Source organism: Pseudophryne corroboree, chromosome 1, assembly GCF_028390025.1.
Source record: "Pseudophryne corroboree isolate aPseCor3 chromosome 1, aPseCor3.hap2, whole genome shotgun sequence".
Classification (NCBI taxonomy): Eukaryota; Metazoa; Chordata; class Amphibia; order Anura; family Myobatrachidae; genus Pseudophryne; species Pseudophryne corroboree.
Genome location: NC_086444.1, coordinates 409,859,304 through 409,880,247, shown reverse-complemented (window position 1 = coordinate 409,880,247; position 20,944 = coordinate 409,859,304). Strand labels below are relative to the sequence as shown.

The following is a 20,944-nucleotide window of genomic DNA, read 5'->3' as shown; positions in this document are numbered from 1 at the left end:
GCTTATCGGTCAGGTCCTACAGTGAGGGGACAGTGGTGAGAGGCAGAGTGGACAACACCCGTTGGGGGACACATGAGTTCACTAGTAGTGAATTACCTACTTGTTGTATAACTCTGCAGGGGGAGGATATCGAGCTAATGCCCGTTGTAGACAGGGGGAATGTCTTCCCTGGATTAGACCAGGGGTCTTGTCTTATGTACACTTAATGGTCAGATTGTGGTAACAAAGTTTTATTTAGGATTTGCTTCCCAGTAACCACAAAGGCAGTGGTGTCAGTTAGCAATGGAAAATCCTTGTCAGAAACACCTAATATAGGGACTGACAGGACAGCATGATCCCCCTCTCTTCAGATAAAATATTAGAGAGATTATTGGATAGAGAGGAGGAATCAGCCCGCTTAGATGACCCAGAGACACGAGAGTGACCTGGAATAGGGTTTTGCCTGACCAAGGAATGCGTCATACACTACAATCCGTGAGGCAAATTTTTTTCGCCCAAAGCAGAGTAACCATGGGGACATCTGTGACTGTAATGTTACAGGTGGTCCCATAGGAGGCATAAAGCATTCAACTAGAGTACCCAGTAGGTTTGAGAACGAAGCTCAGGTTGGCTCCTGATTGATTCCAGGAGCTGCGGACTGACTGGAAGATGTATGAGACATTGGTGGTCATTCCGAGTTGTTCGCTCGCTAGCAGTTTTTAGCAGCAGTGCAAATGCTATGCCGCCTCCCCCTGGGAGTGTATTTTAGCTTAGCAGAAGTGCGAACGAGAGGATCGCAGAGCGGCGGCAAAAAAAATTTGTGCACTTTTAGAGTACCTCAATACCTAATCAGCGCGTGCGATGACTTCAGATTGTTCAGTTCCTGTTTTGACGCCACAAACACGCCCTGCGTTCGCCCAGCCATGCCTACGCTTTTCCTGGCACGCTGCGTTTTTTCGAACACTCCCTGAAAATGGTCGGTTGACACCCTGAAACGCCCACTTCATGTCAATCACTCTGCGGCCAGCAGTGCGACTGAAAAGCTTCGCTAGACCTTGTGTGAAACTACATCGTTCGTTGTAATAGTACATCACACGTGCGCATTGCGCCGCATACGCATGTGCAGAAGTGCCGTGTTTTTGCCTCATCGCTGTACAGCGAACGAATGCAGCTAGCGATCAACTCGGAATGACTTCAGGTAAATCCGTTGTGCATGCTCTGCAGGATGCAGGAGCGTCCCCAGATTTACTGCCCTACATGTTAAACATTATACACAAATGCAACAGAGAGCAGTTTAGTACGATGAAGCCAGAGTACAATACCTGCGAATAAATCCGTTAGCATGTGACTGAGTACCCCGTACACAACACCTGCAAATAAATCCAGTATTATGTGAGTACACAGTAGAATACACGTAATAGGTAAATACTGTGACGCACTATATATTGACCCAGACTCACCTAGTTCCCTAGGGTACACAGTATACAGTGATAGATATATCTGGAATACACCGCAGTGAAATTACATAGCAGATATAGGCACACATAGTCACGTTTGCAATGCAGATAATTATTTTCATGACAATAAAATTGCATTGGATTATTTATTATATGAATATATATATATATATATATATATATATATATATATATATATATAGTAGAGAAAGTCCAGCACTCTCATCATTTATATAGCATCAGCGGGGTGCACTACACAGAAAGGCCACTTATTCAGAGAGAATTTCCGGTAGATATAGTCCAAAAGTAGGCACTCTCCAGACTGGAGAGTGCCTACTTTTGGACTATATATATATATATATATATATATAAAAAATGCTGGTCCGGCACTCAGTAGTGGACAGCTAGTGGTAAAAAGCGCTCCGGTGCCCTCCAACCAGACCTACAGCCTGTATATACGGAAGAATTGAAATAAGGCGGCACTCAGGAGACTTAAACATGGTGAAACCAACAGGTGCTTTAGTCAACGTTTCGGGGATCGTGACCCCGTCTTCAGGACACATATATATATTTATATATATAATATATATATAATACAGGTTATCCCACACTAATGGGAAAAGATAGCACTCTCCAGACTTAGCATCCAATAAAGCAAATAGTAAATTTAATGTAAGGGTAATCTCACAGTTTCAATGTCGTTTCAAAAGCGATTTCCAACGTTTCGGTCCCTGGCGGGACCTTTTTCAAGGATTATACAGTCAGTCAGCAAGGTCAGCAATACAGCATAGGTCAGCTTTGCAGGAAACCGGAAACACAGATATTGCCTCACTGGCCCCTGCTAAATACCCATCTAAAAAGCGCCAAACACGCCCCCAACACGGCCGTAGGCCGCGTGGAACGCATAGATGGAACGCAAGCGTGTCACTTCCGCCGGAAGTGAGCTGCGTCCAAAGATGTGGCCCATACAATGAATCAAACTAGCGGTCACCATTCACGTGTGAACCGCACTTGGAACGCAGCGCGTCACTTCCGGTATCACCGGTGACGCGCTGCGTCCATGGCAACCGATGTCCACAATCAGCCAGTCTAGGTTGTGGACACCATGTCCGTTAACATCACGGGTCGCGGCCCCCGGATAACCAGCACATAAGTAACATAACAAAGGGTGACACCCTTAGTAGTATTATAATGGGGCTCTTTTAGTGAGTATTGTTCATAGAAATCAGAACGGCCTGCATTACATAGGCCGGAGGTGTATTGATCCGGTTGCCATGGCAACCCTTAGGTAATGTAGCACACAATTAGGGTATAGCAGAGGCCGGTGAGGTCACTCAATTGAGAAATATACATTGCTAAGCAATTTATAACCAAGGATGGAACATAATGTAACAATCAATTTGTAGAAACAATCAAAATAGAGAAACATTGTTATAAACTCATAGATACATTTTAGTGAGATCAAAAAGACATAATGTATTTCAACAATTCCTGGTTCCATACTCAGCAGTGTGTGGGCTATGCAGAACTGTAACAATATAAAATTAAAAGTCTTTTATAAAGTTTCACAGAAAATAAAGTGGAATGTTATTTAAAAAATATTGACAGAGGGTTATTTTCATTCATACCCCTCGGGGCTATTGTATCAAGTCTGTGTATCCACAGGCTCTCCCTCTTCTTCAACAGGAGGGCACGGTCTCCACCCCTGGGCGGTGGGGGTATCCAATCAATTAATTTGGACCTTAGATCAGAGACTTGATGTCTCAATGTCATGAAATGTCTGGCTACCGGCAAAACTGCCGACCCAGTAGCGATGGCTTGATGTATCAATGTCGTATGGTTTGCCATACGATCTCGAAAGCGTCTCGTGGTCATGCCCACATAATACAGCCCGCAGGGGCAGGTCAAAATATAAATCAGGTGGTCCATAGCACAATGCAATCTAAACTTTATGGCTATGGAGCGACCAGAGTGCGGGTGCGGAAAGCAGGGACCGGTTAACATGGCCCTACATGTGGTGCAACCAGTGCACTTGAAGCATCCAGGGCGTCTTTCATGTAGCCATGTAGTGCTCTGCGTCCCTTCATTACCGACCATGGGTCTCAGAAGTAGCTGTTTTAAATTAGCCGATCTTCGATAGGCCATCATGGGTGGAGGACTCCTTTTCAATTTTAGGCGGTCATCCGTGACCAGAATGGGCCAGTTCCTACGTATGGTCCCCTTGAGTCTATTGGAGAAATTGTCATATGTGGTGGTGAAAACCATTCGCTCTGGTGTATGCATAGTCCGAGTTGTAGTCCTAATTGTTTGCTACATTACCTAAGGGTTGCCATGGCAACCGGATCAATTCACCTCCGGCCTATGTAATGCAGGCCGTTCTGATTTCTATGAACAATACTCACTAAAAGAGCCCCATTATAATACTACTAAGGGTGTCACCCTTTGTTATGTTACTTATGGGCTGGTTATCCGGTGCCGCGACCCGTGATGTTAATGGACGTGGTGTCCGCAACCTAGACTGGCTGATTGTGGACATCGGTTGCCATGGACGCAGCGCGTCACTGGTGATACCGGAAGTGACGCGCTGCGTTCCAAGTGCGGTTCACACGTGAATGGTGACTGCTAGTTTGATTCATTGTATGGGCCACATCTTTGGACGCAGCTCACTTCCGGCGGAAGTGACACGCTTGCGTTCCATCTATGCGTTCCACATGGCCTACGGCCGTGTTGGGGGCGTGTTTGGCGCTTTTTAGATGGGTATTTAGCAGGGGCCGGAGAGGCAATATCTGTGTCTCCGGTTTCCTGCAAAGCTGACCTATGCTGTATTGCTGACCTTGCTGACTGACTGTATAATCCTTGAAAAAGGTCCCGCCAGGGACCGAAACGTTGGAAATCGCTTTTGAAACGACATTGAAACTATGAGATTACCCTTACATTAAATTTACTATTTGCTTTATTGGATGCTAAGTCTGGAGAGTGCTATCTTTTCCCATTAGTGTGGGATAACCTGTATTGTACTATGGGCCCCGCCCCAAAAAGGGCGGGACTCTGATTGGCACCCCAGCTGTTGGCTGTAGTATTTGTGAGTGTGCAGGGATTTCCTGTATATGTTTGGAGGCAATTACGTCATCTGCATTGTTTCTTTTCCTGCACCCACCTTGTGTTACACTATTTGTAGCGCAGGTACTTTGACATAAGATTCATCACTCATTGGGGATATATACACGTGTGTGGCTGTGCTTTTGGTTTATCATGCACGGATATACGGCTTAAATTTGTGTGTTTACTTTATTTACTGTCATACCGCACTGGGCAAGCCCAAATACCATCCGAACTTGGAAGCTAATCAGTGCTGGGCCTGGTCAGTACCCCTTAGGGAGACCTCGGGGAATACCAGGTACGGTAAGTATCCAATACACTGACCCTAATAGCTGGGCAGTATACCAATTGGTATGGCACATAGCCAGTTGGGCTTCCTTGACGACAACCTTCTTGCACAGGCAGAACATGGTGTTATCTCCCTCACAGACGATGATGCAGATAAAGTCCTGTTTGATCAGTCAGACTTTGACACATTACCTGCTGAAACCCCTACAGATCTCTACCATCAACTTCTCATATTAAGGAAAAGGGAGATAGATTTGACCCTGCATGGGCAATTTCTCTCAGAGTATTACCGAAAGAAACAGATACCCCGAGGTTTTAGGATTAACAACATCCCTACATTGGGTAGAAATAATCCCACCTTCTGTAGTCGCTGGTGCGGAGTTTTAAACAAATGCTCTTTAGACCTTGTGCTCCTTGTTGTTGAGGAGGTTGGTATTGAATTAAAGAAAATTAAATCCCAAATTGACGCGTTCAATGGTGTACACCTGTTAACAATTAGAAATGACAAAACTAATAATCTAGTGGAGAAACTCCAGACGCAGATAGATAATTATAAAAAGGAGATTACTGCATTTAAGCGCAGTAAGCTGACCACGGTCACTTCGGATTATCAGAACCATACGGTTTACAGGTGGCTACTAGGTGACTCTAGGTCCAATAGACAACAGAGACCATTTAGACCACGGCGCCAGGGGCGTAGACAACCTTACACTCAGGACACTGGTTCTTCGGCCTCAGCCTCAGACACAGAGTTATCAGATGGTCGCCCAGCACACAGGCCTTTTTTAGACCATACCAACACCCCCGACCTCCCTCCAGTTGCAAGTCACGGAGGCCGCACCCAAGGAAGGGGAGACACCTGGCGAAGGTGCAGGGACAAGACCAGAACCTAGTCTTTAACCTTTCGAGTAAAACACTGGATGAGGCCACTGTAAAACTCCTCTCCAGGGGTCTGTCTTTTATACCTACGGCCCCCCATCGGCAGTTTGATACTGCGGTAGACATTTACAAGTTTGGACGTAAGCTCAGGTTAAGGGAACACTTTGCCACTGATATAGGTATGGATAAGATCCAGTTTCGGAAGCCCTCCACTTTTGATCCAATCTCCTCCAACGCAAGCATAAAAACATTCACCCGTATGATCGAGCATGATGCTCTATCACCTGCGTCCGCTAAACGCTTTGACAATTTGACCTTGGCCGAGCGTAAAGCATTAAATTCATTGAAAAAAGACACAAGCATAGTGATTAGACCCGCCAACAAAGGGGGAGCAGTTGTAGTGCAGGACTGGGTGGACTATAATATCGAGATCATGAGGCAGTTGACCGATGAGACAACCTACGTTTGCTTGTCCCATAATCCCATTCAAGAGATCAAAGCAGCATTTGATCACTTACTGAATAGGGCCTTTAAAGAACACTATATAGACAAAAATACACATGATTTCCTCACTGTTGAATATCCGGTATGTCCCATCATCTACACCCTCCCTAAAGTCCATAAAACACTCGTGAAGCCACCCGGTAGGCCTATCATTTCAGCTAGAAATTCACTACTACAGCCATTAGCTATTTACGTTGACACTTTTCTCCAGCCCATAGTACAACAGGGAGATAGTTACGAGATTCTACGGATTTCCTACAAAAGCTCCATGCCCTCCCCGATGAGTTTGATGATATTCTACTCATGACTATGGACGTCTGCTCTTTATACACCATCATTCCGCATGACCAAGGTTTACGGGCATTGGCTAATGCCTGGCAACAACAACCACCGATTGGGCCACCAGTACACTTCCTATTGGAGCTGACAAGCCTAGTCCTCAAGCACAATCATTTTTTGTATCAAGGAAACTACTACCTGCAACACAAAGGGACAGCGATGGGATCCAACTTAGCGCCGGCGTACGCAAATATTTTCATGTCTGAATATGAGCAACAACGCATCCTACCCCGGTTTGGAGCACACATATTGTTCTATAAGAGGTTTATAGATGACATTTTCATGTTGTGGAAAGGGACGATTGAATCCTTCCATCAGATGATCACCTCGCTGAATGAGCTGGATAATCCGGTTAACTTCACATACCAGATTGATCCGCACAACGTTAACTTCCTAGACATCTCAATCTCCCTCGAAGGGGGTCGGATCAGTACTAGTCTCTACAGAAAGCCAACGGACAGGAATACCTTGTTGCACCCTAGCAGTCAGCACCCGCCCGCCCTCAAGGACAACCTTCCCATTTCACAATTTCTAAAAGTCATGCGTAATAACTCTGACAAAAGCACCATGGAAACCCAATTGTCCGAGATGACTTCAAGATTCCTGGAACGAGGCTATGAGAAGAAGAATGTACTAAGATGTCTAACTAAAGCAAGAAATAAGTTTGATTCAACCATAAATACAACTCGGACTACGCATACACCAGAGCGAATGGTTTTCACCACCACATATGACAATTTCTCCAATAGACTCAAGGGGACCATACGTAGGAACTGGCCCATTCTGGTCACGGATGACCGCCTAAAATTGAAAAGGAGTCCTCCACCCATGATGGCCTATCGAAGATCGGCTAATTTAAAACAGCTACTTCTGAGACCCATGGTCGGTAATGAAGGGATGCAGAGCACTACATGGCTACATGAAAGACGCCCTGGATGCTTCAAGTGCACTGGTTGCACCACATGTAGGGCCATGTTAACCGGTCCCTGCTTTCCGCACCCGCACTCTGGTCGCCCCATAGCCATAAAGTTTAGATTGCATTGTGCTATGGAGGACCACCTGATTTATATTTTGACCTGCCCCTGCGGGCTGTATTATGTGGGCATGACCACAAGACGCTTTCGAGATCGTATGGCAAACCATAGGACATCGATACATCAAGCCATCGCTACGGGGTCGGCAGTTTTGCCGGTAGCCAGACATTTCATGACATTGAGACATCAAGTCTCTGATCTAAGGTCCAAATTAATTGATTGGATTCCCCCACCGCCCGGGGGTGGAGACCGTGCCCTCCTGTTGAAGAAGAGGGAGAGCCTGTGGATACACAGACTTGATACAATAGCCCCGAGGGGTATGAATGAAAATAACCCTCTGTCAATATTTTTTAAATAACATTCCACTTTATTTTCTGTGTAACGTTATAAAAGACTTTTAATTTTATATTGTTACAGTTCTGCATAGCCCACACACTGCTGAGTATGGAACCAGAAATTGTTGAAATACATGATGTCTTTTTGATCTCACTAAAATGTATCTATGAGTTTATAACAATGTTTCTCTATTTTGATTGTTTCTACAAATTGATTGTTACATTATGTTCCATCCTTGGTTATAAATTGCTTAGCAATGTATATTTCTCAATTGAGTGACCTCACCGGCCTCTGCTATACCCTAATTGTGTGCTACATTACCTAAGGGTTGCCATGGCAACCGGATCAATTCACCTCCGGCCTATGGAATGCAGGCCGTTCTGATTTCTATGAACAATACTCACTAAAAGAGCCCCATTATAATAGTACTAAGGGTGTCACCCTTTGTTATGTTACTTATGTGCTGGTTATCCGGCGCCGCGACCCGTGATGTTAACGGACGTGGTGTCCGCAACCTAGACTGGCTGATTGTGGACATCGGTTGCCATGGACGCAGCGCGTCACCGGTGATACCGGAAGTGACGCGCTGCGTTCCAAGTGCGGTTCACACGTGAATGGTGACTGCTAGTTTGATTCATTGTATGGGCCACATCTTTGGACGCAGCTCACTTCCGGCGAAAGTGACACGCTTGCGTTCCATCTATGCGTTCCACACGGCCTATGGCCGTGTTGGGGGCGTGTTTGGCGCTTTTTAGATGGGTATTTAGCAGGGGCCGGTGAGGCAATATCTGTGTCTCCGGTTTCCTGCAAAGCTGACCTATGCTGTATTGCTGACCTTGCTGACTGACTGTATAATCCTTGAAAAAGGTCCCGCCAGGGACCGAAACGTTGGAAATCGCTTTTGAAACGACATTGAAACTGTGAGATTACCCTTACATTAAATTTACTATTTGCTTTATTGGATGCTAAGTCTGGAGAATGCTATCTTTTCCCATTAGTGTGGGATAACCTGTAATGTACTATGGGCCCCGCCCCAAAAAGGGCGGGACTCTGATTGGCACCCCAGCTGTTGGCTGTACTATTTGTGAGAGTGCAGGGATTTCCTGTATATATATATATATATATATATATATAAAACAATGCACGGTCTGAGACCGGATGTATATATCAGAATACTCGTACAGTATATTCTGTCACAGGTACACTTGTTCTTAACTATAACTGTCTTAATATCGACATGTAGAAATACTTAAGTGTTTGTAAATCCATGGCGCTGATGTACAGGTGAGTTTACAAGGGAGACCTTGCCCTGCAGTCCCGGAGACCAGTTGCATCTATTTTAGAAAATGGCGCCCAGCATCTCAGTCAGGGAGTGAGCGAGAGTGTGAGGCAGCTCCAGGGCGGGAACACCAGCAGTAGATGGCGCCCTGGGTCGGGGGAGAGGCTACAGGTCAAGCGCCGGCTCCCGTATGTTGGACTTCACCACCTGGTACTATGGAGTCTTATTAAAATGGATATTAGTATATCCGACCTGTACACTCCTATGCCCTGGTGGATATAGTGTGGCATGTAGCTTTTAAGTAGTAGATTTGGTCTTCCAGATCTTGTATATGGGCATTCCCTGCCTTCTGTTAGGCTGCAGCTACTGTAGGTTACTCAAAACTCTGCATAGTGTAGCCTTATGTGCTTCAACTAGGATCTATTGAGGGATGTCACGAGTGGTATTGTGCACACTGATATCAGAAATCACTTTTGTGATTTGCAAGATATCGATTTTGTTTAAGTACTGTAAGAATATTGTTTAGTCATCAACACTGAAGACATGTTGGACAAGGAATGGTAAGCTCAGGATCAACCATTACATGTTTATTACAATGGGGGTAATTCCGACCTGATCGCACACTGCCATTTTTCGCAGCGCAGCTATCAGGTCACTACTGCGCATGCACCGCAATGCGCAGGCGCGTCGTACTGGTATAAAGCGGATCGTTGCTGGACGATGGATTTAACGAAGAATCCATTCGCACAGCCGATCGCAAGGAGATTGACAGGAAGAAGGCATTTATGGGTATCAACTGACCATTTTCTGGGAGTGTCTGGAAAAACGCAGGCGTGTCCAAGCGTTTGCAGGGCGGGTGTCTGACGTCAATTCCGGGACCGGACAGGCTGAAGTGATCGCAGCGGCTGAGTAAGTTCTGAGCTACTCAGAAACGGCACAAAATGTTTTTGCAGAGCTCGGCTGCACATGCGATCGTACACTTGCAAAGCTAAAATACACTCCCCTGTGGGCAGCGACTATGCGTTCTACAACATCATCAAAGACAAAATTCTGAAAAAGGTGAGCATTATAAATGCAGTACTTCAGGCCCCAGATTGCTGGTGGGTTTTGTCCTATATACTCACCAAAGCAGAGGGTGGTTAAATGGAGAGATGTATAATGTTCCTGGAGCTTCGGCCATGCGGTGGGCACAGGCATCAGCATCATCCCAGACCTGTATTAGATTCAGTTATTATGACATTACACAATACATTTAATCTGCCATATTTTTTAGCCCCCATACTACTTACCTGTGCTGCCACTGCTCCCCTCTCTGTGGTGGCAGTGAGTGGAGGGCTCGCATCTCAGGACATCCCATTGATGATTCTAATGTACAGATTGTCTAAGGCACACTTGGTGATGCTTGTAAACTACCTCTTGTGTTACTGGTGATATAGGGGGACATTTACTAAGCAGTGATAAAAGTGGAGAAGTGAGCCAGTGAAGAAGTTGCCCATGGCAACCAATCAGCATTGATGTAACATTTATAGTTTGCATACTATAAAAGTATACAGAGCAGCTGATTGGTGGCCATGGGCTACTTCCCCACTGGCTGACTTCTCCACTTTTATCACTGCTTAGTAAATGTCCCCCATAGGGCCTGATTCAGACCTGATCACTGTTGTGCAAAATTGCACAGCGTCCGATTATGGAATGACTGCACGTGCATATGCACCACAATGCGCAGCCACGACGCCAAACAGCAACAGGATGGTGCGAAAATTTAGATCGTATGGTGATTGACAGGAAGCGGACGTTTGGGGTGGTAACTGGATGTTTTCTGGGAGTGTCAGGAAAAACGCAGACGTGCCCAAGCATTTTCTGGGAGGGTGTGTGACGTCAGCTCTATCCCCAATCAGCCTGTTTCTATCCCACTGTAGGAGTGAGTCCTGGGCTACAGCTACACACAGACTGCACAGTATGGAAAAATCATTAGATGGTAAATGAGTTGCGAACGGATTTGCAGATGTCCGCTGCCTGGCAAAGTTTTGGCACGGCGTACACTTGCATTCACACACTTGCTCGGGGCAGGTTTTCACTCTCCCTGGGCGGCGACTATCTGATCGCAGACCTCTGCAAATTTGCAGCACAGCGATCAGGTCTGAATCGGGCCCAGAGATACATCTGATGTAAGACAGATCAAGAGGCAGCAAGAGACCACAAATAATGATGCAAAAGAATAAGGGGGTAATTCAGATCTGGTTGAAGATGTGCTAAATTTAGCACATCTACAATCATTTACTCTGACATGCAGGGGGATGCCCAGCACAGGGCTAGTCCACCCTGCATGACAGGCACTAACCCCCCCCCCGCACAGGTGCAAAAGCATTGCATGGCAGCGGTGCTTTTGCACCTGGTGAGTAGTTCCCTGCCAGCGCAGCTCCTGCGCCCTGGCAGGCTGCTACTCACTGCAGCTGCGTGTGACGCCACACAGCCACTGCGGGCTGCCCCCCGCAGCGATCCGGACATGCCTGCATTGTCCAGACCACGCCATGCCAACGGCATTCTAACACCGCTGGCACGCCCCTTCCTGCCCCGTGACCGCCTCTGCCTGTCAATCAGGCAGAGGCGATCACAGCCCTGAGATGCTTTTAGCATCTCACTGGTCTCCCAGGGTGCAAACGCGCAGTCGCAGTGCGGCCGCAGTGCGTGCAGACTCCACAAAAGGATTCAGGCCCTCATTCAAACCCTGATCGGTGCTGTGTGAAATCGCACAGCAACCGATCAAGTCTGAAGTGCGCATACCGACGGCTGTCGTAGGTTAGCAATCGCCTCTGCCTGATTGACAGGCAGAGGCGGTCGCTGGGTGGGAGGGGACAGGATGGCAGCATTAGCCCACCGTTTAGGGGGCGTAGTCCGGCCCACACAGGCGTGCTTGCACCGTGTGGAGGGCGGCCCGCGGCTGCGTGACGTCACAAGCAGCTGCTGCGACCTGGGCAGCGATGAGTAGCTCCCGGCCAGCGCAGGAGCTGCACTGGCCGGGAGCTACTCCTGAAGTACAAAAGCATCGCCGCTGTGCGATGCTTTTGTACTTCTGTGAGGGGGGTCGGGCCAGACATGCGGGACGGACTAGCCGTGTGCTGGGCGTCCCCCCGCATGTCAGTGTGCCTGATCGTAGCAGCTACGATCAGGTCTGAATTAGGCCCTCAGACTGCAATCGCTGCAGCGATCCAGTCTGAATTAGCCCAGTCCTGTCAGGTTTTCTCTCAGTTATAAGGAATGTATTACCAATCTGGAGGGATGGGCTACCTCTCAATTATGAATTGAATATAATGTATATATGTTTTTTTTTAATAATCTCATGAGTTAGATTTAGGACTATTTTAAAAGAAGTGCACGGCTATAGAATGAGTTAGGTCAGTACTTTCTCAGGCTCTGTGAAGTTATAGGGCCTAATACATGTTTGTACGCAAATGCAATTATAATTTTCTAGGCTACGGAGATGCCAATGTTAGCCAGTGAAGCTGCCGCCCAGAAACAAAAAGAGACATAGACCAGAGCCATTGCAGACTCATTCGCAATTACGTACACATTTGCAGCCTACACGCAATGAGGAACATTGGCACTAAGGGTAGGCCTGCGGCTACCTCGACTGGGCACAGTAGTAGCGGCAGGTCCGTCTTAACAGCAGTGTAGGCTCCTGTACAAAGCAATGCACTGGGCCCCTGCCCATACTCCAGCGGTAGGGGTGTGGGGTGCTATCAGTGGCAGCTTTGATGTCCCGTGGGTGGTAGGGGGTGTTCTATCTTCCGCTCAGCATGTAGGACATGGAGCATTAATTTCTGCTAATCACCCTTTTACTGCACAGATGCATACCCCCCAACTGTACCTTTTCTTATATGGTCTGTACCTGCCAAAAAGGGCTTTGTACCGATTTTCGACACTCCAAATTTCCATTGAACGTATAGCCACGCCCCTTTCCCCATAGCCACGCCCCTTTCCTAATTTGACCCGGTTTTTATGTGTAAAATGTTGGAGGGTATGCAGATGGTGGGAGATGGCGCTGGAGTGAGAACACTAAACTGTAGAAGGGGGCATTGGGCTGAATGAAGTGGGCCCCGGTACATGACTTCCAGGGTGGTAGGGGTGTTTAATATGGGTTGGGTATGCTGTACCGGCAGCCGGGATCCCGGCGGTAAGCATCCTGACGCCGGGATCTCGGCCACAGGTTCTATTCCCACTTTATGGGTGTCATGGACACCAGCGAGTGGGAATAGTTGATGCTAGTCGGCATGCCGACTGTCGGGATTACAAACCTGTGGGATGTCGGGGTCTGCATTGTGACCGGAGGTCTCCTAACTGCCAGTCACATAACTACATCCCTTTAATACGCAGGGGAGGGGTGGATAGTGGAGTGGGCTGAATATTCATCATTTTCCAGCGGGAGGGCAGCTTGCTTGACTACAGATATCTCCAGTTCCTGGAAATAGATTTCTTAGCTTTCAATGGGATATAAAAGTAGAGTCACACCTTTCCGGTGGTACTGGGGACTTGAGGATCAGAGTTCAGGAGAAAGCAATCCACCAACAAAAATATAAAACTGCATATCAGGTGTGTGGAGCTAGAGCAGGGACCAGCTGCTGCAAGGCTGATATCTCTGGTTCTGTGCATAGTAGAGACAAGCTGCCAGTGTCCACAGAAAGGGGAGAGTTCCAGCTTTTGGAATATACTCTCAGAAACACTCTAATTCAGACAGAACCTGGGATATTCGGCTGCGAAGAGCAATTATCAGGTTCGGACGGGGACCCCTGCTTTGAAGTCAGATATCTCCAGGTCCCCAGGTCCAATTTTCAAAAATCTGTTAACCCTGGACCAAGGGGACCTCAGCTATCAGTCTTATACTCTTGAGGCCCTTGGGCAACTGCCCATTGAGCACATACGAAAAGACGGCCCGGAGTAGCGTCACAGGAGCCATGTATTTGTACATACAAACTCGCAGGTGGCGGCAGATACACGCCCCCGAAAACAGCCATGACACGCCTGCGTTTTTCCAACCACTCCCTATAATAAATCCATGTTAACACCACCAAACACTTCACCAAATCACTTTACCAGGAACACATTGCGAGCATGATCATAGCGGCAACTTGGTGCTTGCACATTGTGTTCGCAGCACATTCGCAGTCTGACGATAATTGCTCCATTGCTTTAACATTTGCCTTGCGTACAAACATGAATTAGGTCCATAGGAGGGGGGGCTCATTTCATCCAGCGGGTGAAATGAGCAATGTGCTAGATTGTGCCTGCATGCCGGCCAATCTAGCACCGGCGATAGCGCTGCGCGGGGCCGCGCATTGCTATCGCTGGGGGGCATACACACAAGAGATCCCTGCTTAAAATCTAAGTAATCTAGTCAGATTGCTTAAATTTTAAGAACGGATCTCTCCGTGTGTACCCCCCTTTACTTTTTACACTGCAATTTAGAATTCAGTTTCAACACACCCCTCCCAAATCTAATCTCTCTGCACATGTTACATCTGCCCCATTTGCAGTTTTGACCATTAGTGTGCTATTTTGGTTTGCTAAAAAATCTGAATAAAACCCATAGTGCGCATAGAATAGCCTTTGCATATATAAATTTAATAACCAGGGGGGAGATTTATCTTATCTTGGAGAGAGATAAAGTACCAACCAATCAGCTTCTAATAGTCATTTTACAGGTATCCGGTCTCTAGGTCGACCACACTTAGGTCGACAATGTCTAGGTCGACTACTATTGGTCGACAGTAACTAGGTCGACAGGGTCTCTAGGTCGACATGCGTTTTTCACAATTGTTTATTTATTTTTTCAACTTTTTCATACTTAACGATCCATATGGACTACGACTGGCAATAGTAACCTGTGCTGAGCGCAGCGGTAGCGGAGCACCGTGCCAGGGGACACGGTGCACTAATTGGGGTTCCCAGTCACTGTACGGAGAAAACGACACCATTTAAAAAAAAAAAAAAAAGTCATGTCGACCTTTTGACCTGTTGTCCTAGAACATGTCGACCTAGAATCCCTGTCGACCTAGTTACTGTAGACCAATACTGGTCTACCTAGACACTGTCAATCTAAGTGCGGTCGACCTTCCATACCACACCCCATTTTACAGGCTGTGCTTAAAAAAAAATGACATTTAGAAGCTAATTGGTTGGTACTTTATCAATCTCCACTTCATCTCTCTCCACGATGTGAAAAATCCCCCCCCCCCCCCCCCCCCCCGTTCTGATACTTGAGGTGACACAGGTGTAGTAGTGCAGTGTAAACATAGGTGTTGAAAGAATGTGTGCCCAGCCCATCAAACTGTACATTGAAATTACACTCCTTTGTTTACTCTTCTATCAGATTATTTAGTTTTAGGTAGCAGTACAGTCATCAGTGCAGTCATTCACTAGCACTTAGGGATTTTCCCTTTGTCGCTGGATCTGCACAGTATGGTGTGCGGTCAGCATACTGCTTATCAGGATCCTGGCTGTCAGAATACCGACGCCGGGATCCCGACTGGAGCACCATACCGCTGCCGGTATACGGGCACGGTAGGTGATTCCCCCTCTATGGGTGACACCCATACAGGGAGAATAGAACCTGTGGGAAGCGTAGCTTGCCACCGAGCCCGCAGCATGGCGAGTGCATCAAGCCCGCAAGGTGCTTTGTTGCGCTCACCACCCTGCCGGCATTCCACTGCTCAGGATGCCGATGTCGGTATACTGACCTTCGGCATCCCATGCGGCGGGATACCATACTGATCCCCATAGTATACCTTGGATTCTTGTCTCTCTACTCAGGTATCCTGTTTTAGCAGTCTCTAAACAGCCAGACTTGGTATTTGATTGGTCCAAGCATATTTGCTGATACTCTCAAGATGGGTACAGTTACACCCTAGGATAACATGTCAGCGCATCCGAGGTCGCTCCGACAGAGCAGCTGATTCAGGTAAGTATACGTACCAATCCGGCACTCAATATGTTGTCCTGGCGTCACAGCTGGGCGGACATTTGAATTTGCTCAACCAGCTTTGTCAGTGGTCCCTGCAGCAAGTGTATCTGCAGCCAGTATATGGCGGTCGACAGACTGCCTGTACACACAGCCAGATGCGCCAATATAGCTGCAGATATGGCTGTGCTGCTGATATGATGCTACATGTCTGTGAACACATTCTTCACAGACATATCGTATGTACCCAGCCGTCGACCCGCTCGCAATATATCGGACGTTTGATTGAACGGCCAGTATATCACTCAATATGTACCCAGAATCAGCTTCCATACTATTCCCCAGAGCTTACTGAAACCCAGAGCCTTCCTTTTGGATCTCAACAAATGTTGTATTCTAAAGTACAGTATACCTCCCAACTTTTTAAGATGAAGATACGGGACCTGGTGTGCCAGAGGTGCGCCCGCGGCTGAAAAGGTGGTGGAGCCTCGTTGCACGACCTGCGTTTTCGTCATGTTAGGTTCATGCCCAGCGCTCCCCGAGCAGCTGGGTAGCCCCCGCCTCACCTTGCCACATTTTTAGATGACGTGCGCATGCACACGGCATCTATTCATTGATCACCGGCTGCTTTGCAAAGCAGAGCAGCGGTAATCACAGGCTCACCCAACTTGCCACCCACGCCCGCGGGACACTTTGGCCCGCAGGTGGGACAGCAGGACAGTGTCTGAAATAGCGGGACTGCCCACTGGAATCGGGACAGTTGGGAGGTCTTAAGGGGGAATCCAAATAGGTGCGGGTCTGTGAATGCAAGTTTGTTTTATGAAACTCACAGACTTCGTACAAATGCGCGCACCCGAGAATTCTGTGTCAAATGGCTGATTTTGCTTACGAATTTAGTTTAATTACAAAGGAATTGAATGGAAAATGCAAAAAAACTAAGTAGAAAAAGAGGTGCTTTTGGGGTAATTTAAGGTGATTAAACTTTAGTTGTAATAAATACTTTAATGAAATTTGGATTACATAATCTAAGAAAAAAGTAGATTTTAGGGAAATTTGAGGGCATTTACTTTTTTCAACCCCAAAAATGACATGTAATTATTGGCCCAGTTAAGCCAATTGTAAACTTCAAAATGCCTAATTAGTCATTAGGGGGGTCATAAGGCGTTCTGAAGCAGGTCTCGACATTTTTTATTATTTATTTAGTTATTTATTGCAGTTTCTTATATAGTGCAGCATATTCCATTGTGCTTTACAATTAGAAATAACAGTAATGTGACAAAACTGGGTAATAACAGATAAACATTGAGGCAGGAAGGCCCTGCTCATAAGCTCACAATCTATAGGGAAATAGTCATTGACACACAAGGATAGGTGCTTCCTCTTTGGCTCATATAATGTGTGTAAATATGGCTCTGGTAGTAGCTAGTGCCACCTGAGCCATTTACCTCACCGCACGTCCAGCCAGATTGCAGTTTCTTGGTGGGCTGTATGATATGGTCACCCAGATATGGCGGTTCTGGTATGAATGGTCGACCATGTTAATGTCGACATTCATTAGGTCGACCACCATTGATCGACATATACATGGTCGACATTGACTTCTAGTCAACACATGGAAATGGTCGACACGGGACATGCCGACACGTGAAAAGGTCGACATTGATTTATTAACTGTTTTTGGTGTCATTTTTTCTGCGACCTTTTCATGTACCGACCTGCCATGTGTCGACCATTTTCATGTTGACCAATAGTGGTCGACCTAATGATTGTCGAACTTAACATGGTCAACCATCCAAGTGGATACCGATATGGCTTGGGGTCAGGAGGAGGTCAATTTGAATAGAAATAAAATACTATGGGACATATTTATTAACTTTTTTTTTCCTTCAATAATGTAAAAAAAGGTGTTTTCACACCTATTCACATTATTTTAGTTTCACCTGAATGTATTAAAGGGCTTTTGGAGCAGTTTTCATGAAAAGCTACTCCAGACCCTTTAATTGTCTTTTCTTTTTCTTTTTCTTTTTTAGTAACCACATCGCATTTCCCATACTTATAATAGGAAATGCGATATGTCCGAATTTACTAAAAAAATGTTGTAAAAAAACACAGCAGTGAGCCCTGTGATAGTTACACCAGCTTTAACTGGCATATTCACAGTGCACACTGCGGATTCAGCACTTCTGCACAGCTTTCTCTGCCCCTAGAGGGGAGCTGGCAGTGTGATCAGCTATAAGTGTTCGATGCACACACAAGCTGATCACTGTGGGGAAAAAAAGAAAAAGTAAACAAAACAAAAAATACTCACCTACCCAGGGTCTGGCAACATGCATCAGAGCACCAATCCCACTGGTGAGCATGATTGCAGCGGTCTGCTGGGTCTGGACGTATGGGTGGGGGTTGGGTGGTTTCCTGCGTCAGGCAGGGGGTGCTGGAAGTGGTGGCAGCGGCGGTGATGTTGGGCAGTGGTGCATGCGCACTGCGCGGCACACACTCGGTAGTTCATGAAAAATACCCCGATAGTGCTGCGGAGTGTCACCGCAGGGACTTTCGTGCAGGCTCTGTCCCTGCATGCAATTATTGATACATATGTGCAATGTAATCAAGAATCGCATTGCGAATTGGGTGGATTTTATCACCTCACAGCCGAATCCTCAGATGCGGATGGTGATAAATTGGCTCCTACATTATATGTAAGGATATGTGGCCTGCACAGAGGGGACGTAATTATTTAAATGGTGCTGGTATGAATGGTAGACCATATTGGTCGACATAGACATGGTCGACATGGACTAATAGTCGCTACATGAAAATGGTCGACACGGGACAGGTCGACACATGAAAAGGTCGACATGAATTTAATAACTGTGTTTTGTGTCATTTTTTTGTAACATGAACAGGAAACCCAATTACTGTACCGCGTCCCCTTGTATGTCTCACTTCGCTCGCCATGCTGCGGGCAATGTGCCTCGCTCTGCTACCGTTGCACTTGGTACAGGTTACCGTTCCCAATCGTAGTCCACGTGGATGGTAAAGTATGAAAAAGTTAAACATCTATTTTTCCCCCCAAAAAAGCCATGTCAACCTTTTCATGTGTCGACGTGTACTGTGTCTACCATTTTCATGTGTCGACAATTTGTCCATGTCGACCATGTCAATGTCAACCAATAGTGGTCAACCTTAACATGGTCGACCATCCAAACGGATACCTAATTAAATATAAATATTAATGAAGGTTATGTGGGTGGTTCCGGAATTTTATAAGCTTGCCTGAAGAGGTGAGTTTTCAGGGAACGTTTCAAGGTTTGCAGACTAGAGGAGAGTCTATTGTGCGTGGTAGGGCATTCCACTGAGTGGGTGCAGCCCGAAGAAAGTCCTGCAATCGTGCATGGGAGCGAGTAATGAGTGTGGATGAGAGACGCAGTTCTTGTGAAGAGCAGAGAGGTCGGGTTGGGAGATATTTTGATATAAGCGAAGAGATGTTCATTGGTATAGTTTGGTTAATGGCCTTCTGTGTGAGTAAAAGTAATTTAAATTGAATACAGTAGAATACAGGTAACCAATGGAGGGACTGACAGAGCGGATCCGCAGATGATGATCATCTAGTTAGGCAGATTTGCCTCACAGCTGCATTCAGAATGGATTGTAACGGCGAGAGTCTCTTTTGATAAGACCAGTAAACTATTGCAATAATCAGTGCGGGAGATAATGAAAGTATGGATAGAGTTTTATCCAAGATGAAACAGGAGAAAAACATTCAGAGACATGGACCACTGCAGATGGTTACAAATCAGGGGAGGATAGGTAGATTTGAGTATCATCCGCATACAGATGGTACTGAAATCCGAAAGAGTTGATTAGTTTGCAGAGATGTGGTATAGATTAAGAAAAGCAGAGGACCTAAGACCGAGCCCTGCGGTGCTCCAGCTGATAGAGGAAGCGAAGAGGAGGTAAATCAGAGAAGTGGACACTAAAAGAGCCATTAGATTGGTAGGATAGGAACCAAGAAAGGGCTGTGTCCTGCAGACCTAGGGAGTGTAGTGTTGTATGAGAAGAGAGTGGCTAACAGTGTCAAAAGCAGCAGAGAGATCTAGAAGAATAAGAAGTAATGGCCTTTAGACTTAGCAGTGACCAAATCATATACTACTTTAGTCAGTGCTGTCTCTATGGAGTGTTGGGAACGAAAGCCTGACTGATGTGGGTCTAGTAAGTTGTGTGAGTTCAGGAAGTGTGTGAGGTGAGTGTAGGCAAGTCATTTAGGTTGCTTGGAATGGAAAGGCATGGGAGCTGAGAGATGGGATGGTAGTTTGAGAGAGAGTTTAGGTCAGAATTGTTTTTTTCAGAATGGGAGTTAATCACTGCATGCTTGTACAGAGAAGGAAAGATACCAGTAGAGAGAGAGAGAGAGAGAGAGATTACAGATGTTAGTTAAGGTTGGGATGAGCACAGGAGTCAGAACTGTACTTATTTGTGAGGGTATAGGATCAAGAGAAGAATTAGTAGAGTAGGAGAATGAGAAATAAAGATTTTTCCTACCTTTTCACACCCTCAGGGGGTGTGCACAAAAAAATGTGTATTTCCTCTGAAAAAGCAATGCGAGTTTGGTATTGGATTGCAAATGCAATTCGCAGTGCGAATAACAAGACAACTTGCACCTAATTGGATTGACCTCTTAATGTATGACAGTGTAATGTCCGATAGATTAATCTGCATTGTCTGGCCGATGGCCCCTAGGCAGACTGATGATCACAGTCATATTCAGAATGGGCAGTGAAACAGTTTTAAACCTTCCTTC

At 46.3% G+C, this 20,944-nt stretch overlaps 2 protein-coding genes and 1 long non-coding RNA gene across 5 annotated transcripts in view; 2 read left to right on the top strand and 1 right to left on the bottom strand.

The window, feature by feature from the left end:
- Window positions 1–20,944, top strand: part of FICD (FIC domain protein adenylyltransferase) — a 1,034,845-nt gene that overhangs the window by 470,314 nt on the left and 543,587 nt on the right. The gene's annotated exons all lie outside the window — the stretch shown is intronic.
- LOC134888292 (serine dehydratase-like) overlaps window positions 1–20,944 on the bottom strand; it is a 185,753-nt gene that overhangs the window by 75,022 nt on the left and 89,787 nt on the right. For all 3 annotated transcript variants that reach the window (XM_063913287.1, XM_063913286.1, XM_063913285.1), the window contains one exon: window positions 10,319–10,407. In XM_063913287.1, the coding sequence (XP_063769357.1) occupies window positions 10,319–10,407 (89 nt within the window). The remainder of the gene's footprint in view (window positions 1–10,318; window positions 10,408–20,944) is intronic.
- The window catches only part of LOC134888328 (uncharacterized), a 42,958-nt gene that overhangs the window by 5,724 nt on the left and 16,290 nt on the right, over window positions 1–20,944 (top strand). The gene's annotated exons all lie outside the window — the stretch shown is intronic.